Source organism: Hirundo rustica, chromosome 6, assembly GCF_015227805.2.
Source record: "Hirundo rustica isolate bHirRus1 chromosome 6, bHirRus1.pri.v3, whole genome shotgun sequence".
Lineage (NCBI taxonomy): Eukaryota > Metazoa > Chordata > Aves > Passeriformes > Hirundinidae > Hirundo > Hirundo rustica.
Window position 1 is genome coordinate 54017456 of NC_053455.1, and position 19979 is coordinate 54037434.

The window sequence follows — 19979 nt, forward strand, 5'->3', positions numbered from 1 at the left end:
TACTGGTAAAGATGAGTAAGTCTTTTCACATATGCCATGTCACTGCCACTGTTTAGTCATAATATTATGCCCTCTAATAATATCAAGCTGTGAGCTGTGGAAGGATCAGACTTCTACCCTTAGAATTAACTGTACTAAAAATCCACTGAAACAATTAATGTCTACGCAAATAATTATGGTCAGATATTCAGGTTTGTATAGTGACCTGATACACCTTTCATGTAACATTAGAAATCTGAACTAGTGACTAAGTTTAAATAACAAAATGTGTTAGACATCACCCAGAGAAGTGATGATCATTTGCACTCCACCTGAAGCAATCAGAAAGGCATGTCCTCGGGCCTTAGGAAAAGTCAGCTCTTGAAAACAAGTACCAGTTCTTTCTGCAATAGAACATGGCCAGTCTAAGCATTAAAAATGCAAAATAACAATAAAAAATAATCTTTAGTTATGCCTGCTCATTACAGAATAGCATAATCTTACACAAAAAGGCCAAGAAAGTAAATGGCTTAACAAAAGACATCATTTAGGGTTAGAAATGCTAAATAGGACAGTTTGCATTGGTTAAATTTTTGTAGGAATGTATTCAGTAATTGAAAGTCGCAAAAGAGTTATTTTACTAGTTGTTATGCATTTGTTTTTCTGTTTCACAGACTGTTAATTGCTTATGCATGGTTTCAATTGGCACATGCCAGTTAGTATTTTGAATCTCTATTGGTCATTCTGCTGGCGAGCAAAGATCTTCAAATGCATCAATGGTTTTTCTTTTGGCCACTTAGTGATAGCAGATAAAATAATGTCCTAGCATTTCAGAGTCCAAATGAGAGAGCCAGGAAATCTTCAACAGTCTTTATTTGGCTGTTGAATTGAAGTTAACAGTAAACATGTAATATACTGGATTAGCACTTCAGCAAATTACTTAATTATTAATTGGGATACTGGAAATTAAGGGTCATCAGTATTATGCTCCCACACATATTGCTTGAGAGAAAGACTTGGATTTTACACATTTCTGTGATGCATGATAGATTTGAGGGTAAGCAGGCCTGTTTTAGCTGTCTCACACAAGCTAGAAAAACTGAATTTATATCTCATGGCCAAAATCAAAGCTATGTATACCTTTCCCAGCATTAAAAAGGCATCATAAAAAAGAAAAGAGCATATTTCCCTCAGCTCAGATGTTTCTTATTCTTGCTTCCTTATTGTCAGTTTAAAGATGCAGTAATTTTTACTTTTATTCTGAAAAGAATTACAGGCAGTGAATACATGTGTAGAATATTTGCCTAAATAAGGGGGGAAACAAAGAAAAATAGGCACGCAACATCTAGGCAGAGTAAGTTGAATTCTGATGAACACCAAATTGCAAAGGTGGCCAGTACAGTTGTTCAGCTTATCTGTCCATTGCAGTTTAAACTATTTACAGATAATAGTTTAAAATCCAAGTTTATACATTTGATATTCTGGAATACATATTAAATTTGAGTATGAGTAAAGTGGATACTGTGGTAAAAGACACAATAAATGCATTGCCTAGAAAGCCTTATCCTCCTACCAGGATTTTGTCACACCTTTTGAAATACAGGAATTCTTGATGCATTTCACTTTCTATCTATCAAGGTTTCCTTTAATGCATCCCATATTCCTACCTTGGCCTTACACAACATAATACAAAACCTGACATATATTTGGCCATTTGTGAAGATCTCCTTCTTACAGAGCTTTTCCTACTTCTGGGAGAGAAGGACTGGTACTTACAACAAATTCAGAAAATGCATTGTGGATACATTGGGGATGGTCTGGTCTTCTAAGAAGTATGCTAGCTTAGCCAAGCTTCTGGACGTTTCACCTCCAGAAATAACATACATATATCTCACTTTCATTAGTAAGGTGTCCAAACATGAAAAGCAAAAACTTATTTCATTTTAGTAAGGAGTTCATGGAACAGAATATACTTTGGGGCGTAGAATATATCAACCTCAGAAACAGGCAGTCAATGTTTTCCTCCTCTTCCTCCAAATAAAAAAGCCAAACACAAAGGCAGAGAGCCATTAGGCAACGTATGGCAAAAAACAAGTGGTGTTATTTGTCCCAATGTCACAGTCATATAAGAGACAGAAAGAGAAATCCTGTCAGGCAAGATCACAGCTGGTGCTGACCAAAGAGGCTGAAGCATTGAACCATTAAAAACTTTTAAACATAAAAACTGGTCTCTTTGCAAGTTCCAAAATAGAACTACTTGTTTAATCACAGTAGTTCACAATTTACAGCAGTCTGTGATATAGTTATTTCAGCAAAGGGAAATTACTCAGGAAAGAGGGAATGGGCTGTATCCCTCTGACAAGAACAAAGGGTGAAATCAATGTTATCAACTGCCCATCTCCAAGCAAAACTAGCAGTTATAAATCCCTTTTTATTCTTAAATTGAGTCTGGAATCCCACACCCAAGTTAAAAATAACTAGGTCTGACCCAATATGCTGTTAAAAGTTAGTGTTTATCTATATGAATATTTATTACACTACTGATAAAGGGAAGTGTCCATCTTGTACACATTATCAAGAATGTATTGATGATTTTCAAATATTCTGATTAAAGAAGCCAAATAATGCTATTAGACTGCACAGAATCATAATATTTTAACAGTATTGGCCACTTACAAATATACTGAGGTCCCAGACTAGCAGCCACGGCAAGAAATCAGTCTTTTTTTCTCTTCTAAGTGGAAATGAAAATATACGGTATAATAAGACGATAAAATTCCAGACAAATTGTTTGTATAGGGAATGAAGATTAGAAAATTGGAGCATCCTCTGAAATACCTCCCAGTACGAGATAAGAAGACAAGACAGAAGTTAAGCAGTCCTGATTGAAAAGATTTAACTACATCAAAACTAAATAACAATTTAGCTGTTTTTTAAAGTATTTTTTCATGATGGCCAAATAAAGAGATTGCAGTACTAATGAAATATTAATTTTGACATTTAAGGAGATTTTGAAAGAAACATTTATTTTTATGATGACACACATAAGAGACCTGTTTTATGATGGCTTTGTTAATGACAATGAAAAATACTTTCTTTATAAGAAAACCAGGTGAACAAAGGCAAGAGGGGACAACACACATGCTGCGTTTCTGAAAATTTTTCTGCACTAACTTTAATTCTGCTCACTTTAATTCTGCAATTATTCTACACAATCAAAATAACTGCCCTAGCTAAGACTGGATACTATTTTCTGTAGTTAAAATAATGAGACAAAAAACACCATAGAATTTTCAGTGGAGTAAGATGAGCCATTGTCTCACAAATTAATACTATCAAATAGTAAATTTACAAGAAGATAACCCCCTGCACATTGATGTAGAGATGTTGTTAACACAGCGACAAGTAGTTTTACCTTTACGACACTGGAAACATCAGTCCACATGGTGCTGAGCTTAAGCCAGCTCACTTTACCATGGTTTCCACTATGCAGCAGTTAACATTTGCCCTTCTTCCATAGGTTGTGTTTCCTGCTTAGCTTATCCTAGTTTTTCTGCTGTGCATTGCAAACCACAGTTCTGAATTTTTAAAGAAGTTTTAACCGACAGATTTCCTTCGACGTTCTTCTATTTACCATAAATGAACTAAGTGTAGTCCTTTTAATAAGTGTTAATGAATTAACATTCTGCCAATGATGTCAGTTTATAATTTTTCGAGTGTGTGATATCTTCAAACAATTTACACATTTTTAAAGCCCAAAAACATATAATTCAGTTCATTATACAAGCATACTGTAATGATGTACGTAGAATTTCAGAAAAAAAAAATAGACCATAAAGGCCCATAACAGCTCTTCTAATAGAATTTGTTATACCAAAAAGCAGAAAAGTTCACAGCAAAGGATTAAAAGACTGTTAGTATCAATACCTAAGTTTTACTGCAGCATTCTTTCCTAAAGCTGAATGCATGTTATTCATGTCTACCTGCCCAAGATGAAACATTTTCCTTCCTCTAAAAGTAGTCCAAAATGTAAATATTGTTTTATATGTTTTTTTTTTTTTTTGTGATATATCTTACTGGCAAATTCATGTCAATGATGCCCTATTAATCATGGGGAATATTTCATCCAACATAAATAGTTCTATTGACTGATATGCAATTAGTATAGTTGCAGGTTTCAAAAAGGTTCCTGTCTTTAAGCACATGATTATGGTAAATGCTGTGGGAAATGCACAGTGCATTTTCTTGTACACATGTACACTAAGAGATGATCAAAAAACCCTCAAAATTAATTTCTGAAAAAGTATTGAAATACAAAAGATCTGAAATTTTTGCATTCTCTTCTGTTGTCGTCTTTTAAATCTACATGTGTTTATGAATATGATGAAATACGTTTATAGACTTTGGCATATTGAAAATGTACTTTTTGGCAAAATAATTTTAAAATATTTTAATTTAAAAAGAATTTCAGAAGTTAATATTTGAAATATGGACAAATTATAATTTTACCTTCATAGAAGAAATAGAAATGGAGGCTATCAATCTATACCCCCTCCTTTTGTTATACTTTTTTCAATAGGTCCATATATTATTTAATGGGTTTTGTAGAGATACACTTACATGAGTTCTGTATCACATTACAGCTGATGAATGCCCAACACACAGGTATGTTATGAAAGGTCATCAGTTACAAGGGAAACTGCATAATGTATGCCTACTGAATACATTTGCAAGTTCACTACACTGACTCTGTATCTACTTCAGCAACAGCAAGCAGGGAATCTTGCTGCAGGAGTGACCCACGAATGTTGTTTAATTTTAGTGAGTTACTGGGAGGTCTCTTGGAGGTTGCATTCAGCACAGGCAGGGTTACATCCAGTGGGCATCTGAGCTCCTCTCAAGAAGAGCCAATGAAAATGTACCCCAAAGCTCTTTAATGCTACATCCTAAAAAGACCACTAGGGAAATACCCAAAGATATCCATTATTATTTCAAAAATTTCCCAACTCCTAAATTTTTCAGGTTTTCTTAATATAGAAAGAAACAAGGAACGATTCTGCATGTAGATGAGAATGAAATGACCATGATTTCTGCTGTCTTGCAGTAATTCTATTCTGCAGCAATTTTTTTGTACTCTGATCATAAGAACGCCTTGAAGCTTGCTCCTGACATGAGGGATGTGCTCTCTTTTGCTGTCCAATTCTGTTAAGGACAAAAAGCATCTTACTGCACTCATTCCCCTGCTTCTTTGGCACTGCTAGCACTCATACAAACATCTTCCAGTCTGACCTACTGTTTCAAGGAATTCTTGAAGCATAAATGGGTAGCCTTAGGGAGATACAGTCACTCTTACTTTAGTTGGGAAGGATTTCCAGCATGCCAAGATGCGTAAAAATACACAAGTAAACATATGCTCCATCATTCATTAGAAGATCATGTCTGCACACAGTGTTTAAAAACTGAAATTTGATCCTGAAAAAACCCCTCTGTATTCTGGAGAATTTTGGATAAGATTAAGTATTGTATAAAGTTCTCTGGATTATTTCAGTCAACATGTTCGTGCAACCCTCCACAGAGCTGAGCCTTGAGAGCCCAAATCAGGTCAAGTGAGGCTGAGCACGTTGGGGGAAGGTGAGGTTAAAAGCAAAGCTGCCCTGACTGCCCATGCTCATCTTACCTGTGAAATCCAGCAGCCTAGGAGGGTGCAATGCAAGTTGCTCTTTTTCCAGTCTCTGTGGGCATCAATCCCATTAGGACCGTGAAAGTCTGCTTCATTATCCAGACATCTATTTCATTATGAATATCTGTCTAGACGTAGCAGAGATCAGAGTACAGCATCACTCATGGTCCAACACACAGTGCAATGGCCACAAGCAAAATGCTGCGCGGTGGCCTGAACTAACCTCTGTTAGCTCCCGCCTGCAGAGAAAACCAAGGAACAGCAGAGCAGCTGAGGACTCCTCGTTGCTTGCATGAAGAAGCTTCCTCCCAAAAATCGAAACAAAGACTTGACAGTATGTCTTTGCATACTTTTGCATTCAGTGAGAGCAGGAATTTAAGATGTTTTCTCCCCGTAACAATTGATAAGTTTTCAAAGAAGAAAAAATTAAAGACAAATTAAAGAAGAAAGCAGATTTTGTTGCCATAATATATCAGTTTCCCATGGATTTCTAAAGGAAAAAGAAGAAGAAACATGGGTGAATAGCTTAGCATATGTCTGAAAGCATTAACACCTTCTCAGAGTAATATCTGTCAACAGCAGTAACATTGTTAGTGGCGGCATACGCAGTGCAGCTGTAGGAACAGTTGTGCATTTTACCACCTTCATTCTCCCCAGAAGCCCAGTCCAACGGTTTGTGTTTGCTCTTTGCTTTACAACACAGGCTTCTTAAAAATTGTGTTGAAAAATAATCTTGTGATAGTCTGGCAGTCTTCTCTTAATCTCTTGCTTCATTACGTCGTGGACATAATTGATTCAAGTAATGATAAATTTACGTTTTTCACCTACAAATTTTAGATGTGAATTTTCATTTTACCAAGTCTACTCTTAAAGTTATGTATAAACACTTCCAGAAATGCCTAGCCATGGATATGCACACATTAAGGAACACAATTTAATTTTCCCTTTGTTAATTTTTACTACCAATTAAATTAACTTTAAAAAATAATTTATTTGGTGTTATATTTTGGTCCTTGTTTGCTAACGAGTGTGACACTACATAATTCAAGTAAAGGTCATCTAAAAATATTTTCTGGGTAACTGAGATTGTCTAGTGTGCAAAAACAAACGCTAAAACACTTTTAGAAAATAACAATGATGATGCTGAGAGCAAAAAGACTGATAGCACATGAATCTGTAGGGGCAGTGTCTTACATGGTCTAATTCTCTTCCTAAAATTGAACAGAGTCTAGAAAACGTGTTCCCTTTTCTGCTTCAGGTTCCCCCTAGGAACTGAAAAAGTTGAGCTTTTTTTGGGCTAATCTTTTTATGACATAATTTAGTAAAAGTTAAATAAAAATTTAAGCCCCCAAAGAGAAAATTAAATTAGGACACTTGGACTCTCAATTTTACTCTTTCAGTCCTGGATACAGTGGTATCTTTTGGCAGAGATGCATTCTACAGCTGCTATTCTTGCTGAGTGTACAATTTAAAGGAACACATGTTTTGTCTTCACAAGAAAAAAAATTTGAATCATTGAGAAATAAATATTGCAACAAAACCTCCTTGGTTTCAAATTTGTCTTTTTCCTTCCCCCCTTATTTTTTTGACATCTCTATTATTAAAAATTGGCAGGTGCAAATACCATTCATCACAATCCTTAGTGCCTGCCTTACAGATGAAAAATCCACTAGCTCTCCCACATCATAGCATCTTCTTCTTTCTGACAGCTGACAGTGCGCACAAACACACAGCAGAACTCGAACCCCTTAGAATTTGTTCAGTAAATTTATATTTATTAGATTCTAAAGTCAGTTTTGAATGTCTAATTGTCTAGATTGCCTAATGAAGTAGTTAAAGAAATTGACAAAAACTTCTATATGAATGGCTGTTTTGACATCTTTAGATAACTGCCAAATGATTTTGTGTTTTGTGGGGCTTTTTGGCCTATTTGTTTATTTTATTTGTTTGGCTGGGGTTTTTATGATCGATTGCTCGTGTCTGTACAGTCATCTTTACCACTCCATAGTCCAGAACGTCCCCATATGGGCCAGTTATTGTAGCACACATTTAATTATCTGACTTTCCACTAGTAAACATACTTTCTTAACAGCTCCCAACTTGCTGCACCGTTGTCACCATTTGGCATTAATGTCTCATGCTTCCCCCAGAAGGTTTTGTTCCCCCACCTGCCCTTCTTGCCTCTACTTTGTGCCAGACTGCCCATAGCATCAGCTTCTGCAGCCTTGCTCCTTCAGCTGAGCAATGTACTGGCCACGTGGATTAATAACACCTAGCAGTTTCCACTAATTTTTATGTTTTCTTCCATTCTTCACTCTTTAAATGTACACATTTAAAGGAGATGTTGAATAAAATTATGGAAACTATGTGGGTTTGTTCCATCCACTTCTAGATTTCTATCAGCCTTTGGATTTCATCTTCTGTCATATAGCGGCTGGACAGGAATCAGCACAGCTGTTAACTGGAGTTTCTGCATAAATATTACAGCTCTGAATAGTTTGAACAATTCTGAGTGGCTTATTTATTTTTACTCCATGAAACAAAGAAGTTTGGTATTGCCCAATCTGTAAATCCCCAGATTATCCGATATAATGTGATCCTCAGGTTCATGACAGCAATTATAATTGCATTTCCCAAGTTGTTTCTAGAAATCTTCATTCCTTGCAATCACTGTGTGCTGTGTAAAGCTCTCTGACAGGTACTTGAAATACGATGTGTGAGGTTCAAAATGAGTAGGGCTGCTTTTAAACTGTATTAATAAGATTCTCTTAGTGGATGATTAAACAAATATGTTTCAGTTACTTGAACGCATATTAACAGCACCAGCTAAATTTTATACTAAGAGAATGTTTGACTGTCAAATCAAAATCGGATTTTTAAGGGTGCGTGTGCAATGTGAATGTGTCTCTGAGTGCCCATTCCTACAGTGCAGATGCCCTTCCCCATACCTTCAACACTGCTTTCTGTACTGCTCCTCATGGAGTGCCTTGAGTGGACAGCACTTACAGAAGGGAAGACTATTTTCCAGAAAAAAGATTAATTTGATACCGCTCTCATGCAGTATATAATCTTATGAATATTCTTGTGTGTTATTGACTCACCATAACCCAAAGACTACAATGAATACAGAATTACTAATTTCCTTGTGGTATTTTGTATGGTGATGTCACTACAGCCTCTGAATTCTCTGAAAACATTAATGAACTGAACCTCCCAACATCCTTTTGAAGTTAGAGGATATTTTTATCACTATTTTACACAAGGGAACGGAATATTTAAGATAAAAGCCAGAATGTTCAGCATCAGCTAATTTTGTTGGCCAATTTTGAAAGTCTAAGGTTCTGAGTTTTCCAAAAGCTAAGGGATTTTTTAAGCCTTTTTATATGTTCAGAGCAAAGAGCCTGATTACACCAGTTGCTGCTGTGAATGCAAAATGTTGTACATGTTCAACATGATTTGATATCAAGCTTCAGTTGTCTCAAAACAAGCACCCAAAACAGAGGAACTTGAAAAAGTTTGTTGTCAATAGTGAACTCATTTCCTTGAAGGAACCATCCCCTTCGGCTAAAAACCAAAAGAACATCCTTTCCCTTCCTTTGAGTCTTTCACAAGATTGCTCCCATCTTATGCAAGAAATGAGATTTTGTGTAGAGCGTTATCCTCTTCACTGAATGACTCCAGATCATGACCAAAGCAATTCCATCAAAAGGGCTAAATATTGACGAAAACAATATCAGTCTTATCTGCTTAATTGGAGACTAGGTAAGATGCCTGTGCGCAAATGGGAAGACTTAGAGAGACACAAATTATCCAGGGTCTAAGGAATGGTAATTGATTAATTCTATAATTTCAACATATTTTATCATATTCAGTATACCTTTCTGTGAGTTTCCATAATACCTTTAAATTCTGGATGCATGTATTATGTGAAAGCAATACAGCTTTTAGAGCTTTCTAGTGGAACCCTCAGTGTTGAAAAATTTCTTAATCTTTGATGTTTCTATGAGTCTCAAATGAAATATCCTAAAGCACCCACAAAATTAATACTCCTGTATCTTTCAAAATGTTCACAATATTTTCTCTTCTATGTGGACAAGAACAAAAGAGTGTCACAGAAGGTTAGGAAGACTAGGAAATGCATGACTTAAAGGTCAACTGGAAGGAAGATAAACTGTGAACCAGATGAAAAAGCAAAGCCAGACTATACATTAAAATTATGGTGCAAGATGAAAATCATTATTTCCAGTTTTATAGCTATATTGGATTCTGGTATGTGGATTCTGGTGTTGTGTGTTTTTTTGTTTGTTTGTTTTTGGTTTGATGTAGCTTTGTTCTGTTACTCCCCAAAATGGGAATTCCTAATTTACATTAAGGCATTACCCTGCTGAGATCAGAAACTAGCACTTGGTGCCCATTACTGTTCCTGGACCTCTTCATCTCAGTTAGGGTAGACTCTCATCTAACACCTCCAATCTCAGAAAAATGCCCCAAGCAGGCTAAAATGTCTGAAACGTTAATCTATTCTTCATCAGGGTGCATTATTATAAATTCACAGAGTGTATGGAGAGTAAACATAAAATTCATTTGAGAGGAGAAAGAAGTTTGGACTACCAAACTTGAAGGTCCTCTAGGAAGAAGAGTTACCTGCTGGTGAGTGTACTGTCACAAGAATCTAAGCCAGCTTCCCATTCTGAACGGCCTTCTGGAAGAGAGACCCTTCCACCCTCTTTTTCTCTGTTAACTATACAGGATGTCAGGAAGACTACCCGCTTGGTATTAAGCACTTAAGATACTAAGGAAAAAACCCAGAATAGATATAAATCCAATAAGCCCCGTCTCCTCTCTTTACTAACACCTCTTAGCAGATACTAATGGAAATACCAGAACCAAAGATATGAATGACACTGAGCAAAGCCTCCTGCCTCCCTATTTGTTCACTGCTTGTGCACCTGCAGAACCAGTCTCTATTCAATAACTCCCCATAACCCTTTCTTCCACAGATTTGAGTAACTAGTTTTGAACTCAACTCTTTTGACATCCATCTGATTTTAAATTCCAGACTTTGTCATCAATTATGCTACTCAGGGAAGAAATACCATGTGTTTTGAACCTGCCATTTAGCTCTCATACAGTAAAAAAGAGTGAATAATTGTTGTCTAGTCCCTTTTTCTATGTCTCGTTATTTCATATACCTTGAACATAACTCCTCACTTCCAGGGTGAAGTGCTCCTAAACTACATTACTTGTATTCAGGCTGTTCACTACTTTAATTGGTCCTCTCATCCATTTTTATACCCTTTGTAATTCAACTACATTTATTTGAAAAGTGTAGGACACCACCAAGATTCAGGCAAGGAATTTACACAATGGTTTGCTCTCCATTCATTTTTTGTGCTATTTTGACCACGGAGACAATGTTTATGGGGTATTTTACAATAACTCCAAGGTCTCTTTCCTGAATAATATCTATTTGAGAACTCATTGCCATGTACAGTTAGGGCTGTTTTCCTTCTTCTGCGTTATTTTGCATCCATTGACATTGAGTTTCATTTGTTATTGCCCAGTCCTTCAGCAACTGACATGCTTCTCCATCTCTTCATAGTTAGCTTTTGTTTCAGTTAACTGAATAATTCAATTTCAATAATTTTTGTCAGTTTATGTTAGAACCCCTTTTTGAAATATGTGAATCTATTAAAACCTATGGATCCAGCACACTTACCTGGACTGCACCAGTATTCTTTCCTCTGTTCTAAAAACTGAATATGTATTCTTACTCTTTAGTTTTGACTTCTAATTTGACAAATTTACTCCTACATGGATTCCCCCCGCCTTTTCCCAAAGTAGCGCTAATTACTAGAATAATTATTTCCTTAATAGATACCATGAGGTATCTTCTGGTAGATTTTGAAAATATAAGTGGACTACACTGAGCAGTTGCATCTTAATTATAATCTCAGAATCTGTGAAGTAATTTAATAGATTTGTGAGACCTGATTTCCCTCTAATGAAAGACCAGACCATTAAACATGTTTTCTAACAGATTCCTTATTACGTTATTTCTTGTATAGAATATTATGGCTTATAAAAGCCCAACCAACAAACCAAACCAGAAGAACAATATTGCCTATTTACAAGTAATTGATACTAAGAACAACTGTAGCAATAGGTTTTATATCATAGTTATCCAGCTATACTAAATTTGACCTTTAGTGCTTTTGGCTGGCAAAACAGCTGTATTAGCACTCCTTACAAAAATTGTCCTTAAAATATCTTCTATTTGATCTTCAGTCTGAGAATTCTTTACTTTCCTTTGAATAATAGAATGATTCAAGTTGGAAGAAAATCTATAAGGTTTATCTAGCTCAGCCTCAAAGTTTTTCAATACTCAAAGCAAGGGTCAACCCTGAGTCTCACAAGCTTTTGTCCAGTTCTTTCTTGACACCTCGAAGGACAGATTCAACAGACACATGGGCAATCTGCTCCAGTGCTTAGTTATCTCTACCATTAGAAACACCTCCAGTTCAGTTTAGGACCACTCCTTGATCTTCCATCATGCACTGCAGCAGAGAATTATTCTGTCTTCTCAGCCCCCTCTGATCTATGTTGCTGCTGGCAGCCAAGCTAAAATCAAACCCTGCTCCCTCAGCCTTTGTCTTGTACCCCAACCCTGCACCACAATTGTTGCAAAGGCTCCTGCTGATTATTTCCTTTAGCTCCAAATGGCAGACCAGCCCTCAAGCATATCAGCTGCACCTCTGACCCAAACCCCCATCCTGGTGACCCCTGCCAAATTGATAAAGGTGCTTTTGATACTTTCAACCTCAAATAACAAATTTACCTATCTCTTGCCAAAAGAAGTTCTGACAAGTCTCATTTAAAATATCTCAATAATTCCTTTCAGATTTCTACCTCCTTCAAGGTCTCTATCATGGCCTTTCTTCTTTGACTCCTTTTTTACTGAATCACTATGCACCTGCCCTTAAACAGGCGAATTATTTAATTACTTGCTTTCACTTTTAGAAAATTATAAAATTTTATTTAAAAGTATTTGTTTTTCCTCATAAAAATACAGACTCCCTGTTTTTATTTCCAATATTGAAAGACTCAGATTTTGACTTCTTTCTTCTTTATTTGTCTTTTTAAATATTTGTTCCCTTCTCTTCCCTACAAAGGTTGATTTGATAGATACTTCAGGTGAACAGCTTCAGCATTTAGCACAGATTATTTTTAAACATTTTTAGTTTTAGTTTCCCCTCCCCTTCCCAGGTGAAATACACCAGTTGTTTTTCTGGGCTTCCTTCCCCACCCATCCGAGCTTAAAAAGCTGTGAACATTAAGAGAGTGATGTATAAACTTTGAGGCATCACCTATGTGCTGCTCAGGCAGTTTTTGGTGTCTAGAAGTGCAGTCTGCATCATAGTGTCAGGAGGGGCTATTGGATCTACACATGATTAAGCCTCTAATTACAACAGTGTTTTCTTATTTTTAAAGATTGTTTTCCCTTATGTCACTGCCTTGATGCAGTTTGGGATGAACAACAGGAATTTAGCTACTTAATTTCAATACAAATATGTTTCATGTTAATCATATCGATATTAATCAGCTCAATCACTGGTTTCCCAGTCTCCTTCAGACTAGAGAACTGCTATTATACCTCAGTTAGTCTAGCTGAATATCTTTTTGGAGACATCTTTAAGTAAATGAACCAACTGCTTCACTGAAATGCAAGGTACAGTAGCCTCTGTGTGCATAGGCTAGCTAACAGTGAAAACAGCATTTTCATCATCATACTGTAATACTTTGTGAAATATAACTACAAGTATTCTGTTAAAAATAATGCCAGTAGTGTAGCGGACTAAAGTTCAAACACCAAATGAAAATTGTTTCAGTTAAACTCTTTTAAAGCATGAATTATTCTACTGTTAGATTCAATCACTCGCTTGTAGATCTTAGATGTACAATAGTCATACTACATAAAACCTTTAGAGCCGATGCATATAGCACAATTAAATTTAAAACACCAGGGAAATCAGGAATAATTTTTCCAAGAGCACTACATAAGTAGAAAAATTATACCTGCCAATTACCATTACATCTATTCTCTATTAATTCAGCTCTTGGAATTTCCTGCAGGCAACACTACATATTTTACACCTCCAATGTATGAATTTTCTAAGAATGTTTATTTTCTCTAGTTGTTAAAACTAATTTCCTTATGTGTGTTTACAGATTCACATTTTCAAAAATCCAACCAAAGTGAAAGAAAACTGACGAGAAGTCCAAATGATTTCCATGGTGGACCACTTTGCTAACATAAATCTATTTCTGCATTATGTTGTCAGGCTTCCAAATACCTGCTGTCTTCTGCCACTAAAGTACCAAACTCACAAGTACAAGATACACACTTACCTCAGCAGAGGATATCCCAAAACACCTCTTCCAATGAGCAGATGCCTCATTACCTTCAGACTGCTATGGAAACTTCTCCCACCACACTGACTGACTTTTTCTAATAATCCAATCAAATTCTTGTGCTTTGTCAGTTTGATAGAACAACAGATATAATTATTGTGTGTGTGATCTTAATCACAGAATATTCTGAGTTGGAAGTAACCCACAGGGATTAGCAAATTCCAGCTCCTGGCCCTGCACAGTGCAGCCTCAAGAACCACACCATCTCAAAGAACCTGTCGTCAGACATGGGAACAATAGATGCCTCGAGACTTTTTGGGATGCATGGGGGGTGGTAGGGGGCAGGTCAGGCATTGCCCTGGTGTGGCAGTGAACTGCTCCATAGCCCCTAGCCCTGCAGCCTCTATCCCAGCCTGACAGTGGTGCCAAACACAGGCACACTGGAGCCAAGGCTCCACTCTGCCCTAGCCCAGCTCCTGAGTGGCTGAATGACCAGAAGCCTCACCTAGGGGAAAGGCACAGGAGTATTTAAGGCCAAACATGAGGTAAAGCTATCATCTTGACCCTACGTCATTGTGGAATTTCTATCTGAACACTGCTGGAAGTCAGAAGTGGGTAGTTATATGTGTGCTTTTCTCTACATCTGATTCCCTCTTCTTGAAATTTCTTGAGTAACTAAAAATCAAATAGATTTAAGGTTTGCTAAGTTGAATGGGCCAAGTTAATGCTCTGAGAAGCATTTTATATTGATTGTTGTTAATAATAAGTAAGTAAATGAGTAATAGTACAAACTATATCCTGCAGCCTTTGCATGTTGTCATAAGCATTTCCCAGTGGGACAAGATCTTTAACATCTTTTCACACTTGCAACACTAACACAATTTAACTCCGCGTGGTGCAACAGTGAAATCAACAAATTGTGTACTTCAGATAAATGCTATTTCTTAAATTAGTTTGTAAAGACAACCCAGCAGGTAGCAAAGTAGATTGGCAAGAAAATGAACTGGGCTATACCATACCTCCACTGCTTCCCAAATACACTTTGCTTTCTACCTAACTGGCAATCTGACAAAAAATACTTATTAGGCAATGAAAAGTTTTGTGCCAGTAATATGTGTGGAATGTACTGCAAAGGACTTTCTGAAGTCTAGATGTGTTCACAGTATGTAGGAAAACAAATGTACGTACAATTAAATAGTGCAGAGTATTACTCAATAGCAATCTGAAGTACCAAAATCCCATGTCAATCTGCTATATCTCTGGAAACACTTAATTTATGCTAGTTATAAATGGTAAATATGTACCTAGCTAACAAATCTATAATCAGCTTCTGATTGAATCACTTCTCATGTCAGTTTTTAATTTTCTCAATTTTTTTTAGTCCCTGCAAATGGTGCAATTGAACCAATTCCACTCAAGGGTATGCAAATGACATTAAGAAAACATGAGTTTCATCAGTGTTATGTTTTGACTGACTATCAAAATGGTGCATGAACAAGCTTGTCTAAAAGCATTTCAAGATTGCTATGGACATCTATGTGTAAATCTTACATGCTTAAAAGATCAATGAAAGTTACAAATATATTTATAAGTAAAACTCAACACGCCTCTTGTACATAATACCAACAAAAGAAGCTCCCTGCGTACATTTTACATTGAACACTGAGAATTTGAAAAATATCCCATAAATCAAAAATGGTCTTTACAATTTAAGCCGTATCAGGTGCCAAAATCATAAATCAAAATTAATTTCAAATCTTGCTGTTCATCATGATACAGAAATATTAAAGTGACTCTCCCTCTTCATTCTACTGAAATGACATCACCTTGCTATGTGGACACATCCCAAATTCTAGTTTTTAGGCTTCACACAAGCCTTTTCCATGGCCAATATTTTCTCAGTTCTCATTATGCTACAAGATCCCAGGCTCACCACAACTATAGATCATCTCTACTCCTTTTATAATGCACCTAGGAGGACTCAATTTCTCTCATACTAGCATTTTTAACTAGTAGTGCCTATTTCTCAAGAAATTATTTCTTCCTCTTCGGACTTCCCCAATGAAGACTTCTTTGCAACATTGTCTGCTCCCTCCGTAAGTGGTCCTGAAAGCTTTTGCAGGCAGCTCCCATTTCCTTCTTCAGAAGGTTCTGAAAAATGCTCCCTCAATGTGTCAAGAATAAATTCTGCACCATACTTCATGTTACTGAACTCATCAGGTTGGCAGCTCCTTGCTTAATACAGTTGTTTGACACCACTGAAAATACTTATTGGACTTTTTCCTCCGGCTCTCACTAGATTGGAGAAGTTCACATGCCTGCATTTGCATAGACCAAACACACTAGAACAGCATTCTGCAGGCTGGGCAGGCTGTCAAGGTTACAGTACAACTATACATAAATTGCTCTGTCTCTGGATATTGATAATTTGCTAGAAGACATTATAACATGTACTTATAACAATATTTGTCAAAATTGATTTAGACCTCTTTCGTAAGTGAAGAAAGGAATACTTTTGCTAGAAATACATATTTCTCTTTATAATATTAAAATTTATTTGAAGTCATTAACAAAAAACATATTTACAGCTGAATTAAAATGAAAAAACAGAACAGGAAACATTTACAACCAAGTAACAAACTAAAATCCAGAAAGGAAAAAAAAAAAAGAAAAAAAAACCCTTGGAAATATTTTTCTGTCTCCTGGAACTCCATGTCATCAATAGATACTAACAATCTAAGAACATCTAAGGCATTGTAATGCTAAGCATGAGCATGTTCTAATATTAGCATCTGCTTAACTTACTTCCAAATGAAAAACTATTTTAACACAAGGAAGCTACTCCTATGAAAATAATTTAGGGGGACAAAATTTTTCTAGTATTTCCTTCACAAAACTATTTACAAGAGGAAATCACAATTCACCCTATTCTTATTTGCTATCCATCAATCCTGCTTGAAATACGGAAGAACTCGGAACTAAATCCTATTTTTTTTCTTGGAAACACGAAGTAAAAGACCTTTTGATGTCCTTGATTTAACATCCAGTGGGACATTTCCTTGAGAAAGGCTTCTAACAAAGTTCCTTGACAAATTCTGTTCTTGCTTCCTGCTCTTCATTTTAATTCCTAGTGAAGAAAAATGGTATTAGAAATAGGGAGACAGTCATTCAATAAACATAAGAGGAATTTAGCCTCCTTTTCAGAATATGTCTAAATTTTTACACACTCCTTTCCTGTACTGAATGCCTAATTTTAGGATGCAAAAATGTAACCACTCTTAGCAAAGTAATCCGGTGTTTTAATTGTCTAGAAAGTCCCATTAGACCCTCAACTGACATGACATTTTATTAAAAAGGCACAATGGTCTATAAAAAGATGTAGAAATATGTAAAAATGTTAGTAATCCTTCTTATTATAGAACAGCATTGAAAAATAAACTCTATGTCATTAAAGAAAGGTTTGTCTTTTTAATCTGAAAACAACTCTTCCTCTTAGGTATTTGGTTAAGGTCTATTGTGCTCTTGCAATGTATGCTCTTGAAAACAAAATCTATTTAATACTCAGTTAAAACACTGAAGAATCAAAAATTCATTCTCATTTCAAAATGTGCTTCTGCATTACATAGTTTCTTAATTCCAGAGTAGTGACTGAAGACTGGTAACTTCATAACCTGGACTTTTGTAGCAGACACCGATACTGATATAACTGTGTATGCAATTTGCCAAATAAGTAACTTAGTTAGAGAGGGTTTAGACTCAGATATTCAGTTTCCAGAAAGCTTCTTGTAATACAACCTCAACATTTCTTATGAATACAGAATAAGACATTTTCATACGTACTTGCTCTGTCACCACAATTTTTACTTAAAAACACGAATGTGCTGTAAAACTGGTGTACTGCCCATACCACTGGAAAAAGATACACAATGGAAATGTGTTTTCACGTTGCTTTGCTATCTCATAAAAAAAGCAGACTAAAATTTTAAAACTAATATTGGATTTCATCTAAATAGCCCAAGAAGATCATTAAGTGTACCTTTGAAGATGATGAAAAGGAGGCAATTGGGTAGAGATGAAGGAAAATTATACAGATTTAGAATATTAAAATCTGCTGCAAGTGCCAGGCAACTTAGTGCCATGCACTAGAAAAGGCAGAGGTTTTTATAAAATTGTGAAGGCATTTGTAAACATTGGATGAAAAAGTTGTTTGTAACTGATTTTATTACAGAAAAGACCTATGCACCTCAGAGAGAAGCCATAAAATTGAGGCAAACTTTCACACAATACAACTTGCTAATATTATTATCAGCAGTATGTTAGAAGCAAAATAATTTTTCCTCAGTTATTGTTTTTGCGCAAAATAGTCCCAAATTTTAAGATCAATAAATCTCTGAAAAAAAAAATCTATTAAAACAAATCAGTGAGGTGTTGTAAAATAAAGCAAAGAATTAAAAACAGGTATAGAAATTATTGGAGAATTTTATTTCTTTGTAAACCACACTTGGGCAAAGACAAAATTGGTAATAAAGTTTACCAAATTTCTCAACGAGTTTATAAACTCTTTTAGGTGGAAAACCTTGGATCTTGGGGAAAAGGTTTTTCCAACAACCTTGTAATAATATTGAATTGAATTTTGATTAGATATTACCTGTATTACTGACATGCCGATTTTTTTTTTTTTAATAAAGGGATATACCATTCAAACAATGGCTTTGGCTTAGTACACTATCACAGCAACACGTGTTATTAAATTAACAAAACAAATTGAGTAGCAATCTTAATTTTGCACTTGCTGTACAATCACTGTTACCAAGGCAGCATCATCCATCCAAGCTGACACTCACCAGCCACTTGGGGTACTCGCAAAGCCGCGTGGCTCAACAAGACGTCCTGTCGAACGCGCTTTGCAGAAACTGTGTCCTGCAGGCTGCCCAACACAGCGTTTGATGTAGAGCTGGAAAAGTCACAAGAAAGGAGTTTGCTGTCAATACAACCACTACTAACAGTGGATTAGGCCTTGCAATGTAGAAATACTTTAAATGTTATGTAGTGTTCACAGAATCATAACAGAACGCAAAGAATAAACTAATTTATTACGTATATCTATGGATACTATTCCCCTTTTTCCTTTTTAAAAGTTTACAAGAATGCTTCAACTGTGAAAATAAGAACTAATGCTGGTACTTGTAGTAAAAGGCAGGACAATATGTCACAGCTTTTTTTGAAACCACAGAAGCCAGTTTGATGGCCATCACATACAAATTATACTAAGAAATATTCTTTAGACATGGTACAAAATCCTTGAAATGGCCAAGCTGTGTTTATTTAACAAATCATGGTTTTTTATTGCCACAATAACTTTTCTACAGCCTCCAACACACTTGGAGGGGGTGGCTTCATAGCAGACAATACTTTTTAACTAAGCTGCAAGAAAACTCTTATGGCTTCAAATTCATTAAAACAAAACCTCTATATTTTATCCATAGTATTTTATGTGAGGGACTTAAGGTCTACAACGAAAATTATGAACCTATCTGATCTCACCCTTTTGCAATTGCCTCACAAACTTCCTTGGTTCCACTCTGCAAGTCAGCCTCATAAACAAGCTAATTGTATTTGTGTCCCAAGTTGCTATGCTTGTCCTATTCCTGTAATAAATATTGTATTATTTCCACTTTATAGTCTCCTAACTCACACTTTCTTAATAATAATTTTCTGCCTAAATGAAAATATATAACAAGCAGCAAAGACTAAGGCTTTCCTTGTGCCAGTCCTAAAAATCTACTCATGCACGCTTCTTGCAAGAGAACTTATGACAATAAGAATGTAACATTATTTGGTAAAAGAGTCTCTCCTATGACTGACTTGCCTCTAATCCCTTACCTCAAAATACAACTGTTTCAAATTA

General features: G+C 35.9%; 1 protein-coding gene across 3 annotated transcripts in view; it reads right to left on the reverse strand.

Annotated features, from left to right (window-relative positions):
* Positions 1-16598: 16598 nt before the first annotated feature.
* KIF18A (kinesin family member 18A) overlaps positions 16599-19979 on the reverse strand; it is a 31046-nt gene continuing 27665 nt past the window's right edge. For 2 of the 3 annotated variants that reach the window (XM_040068225.2, XM_040068224.1), the window contains exons 16-17: positions 18916-19025; positions 16640-17198 (exon numbers count right to left, since the gene is read on the reverse strand). In XM_040068225.2, the coding sequence (XP_039924159.1) occupies positions 17050-17198; positions 18916-19025 (259 nt within the window). In that variant the 3' untranslated portion in view covers positions 16640-17049. Of the gene's footprint in view, positions 17199-18915; positions 19026-19979 lie in introns of all 3 variants that reach the window. The other variant, XM_040068222.1, reaches the window with a different exon arrangement.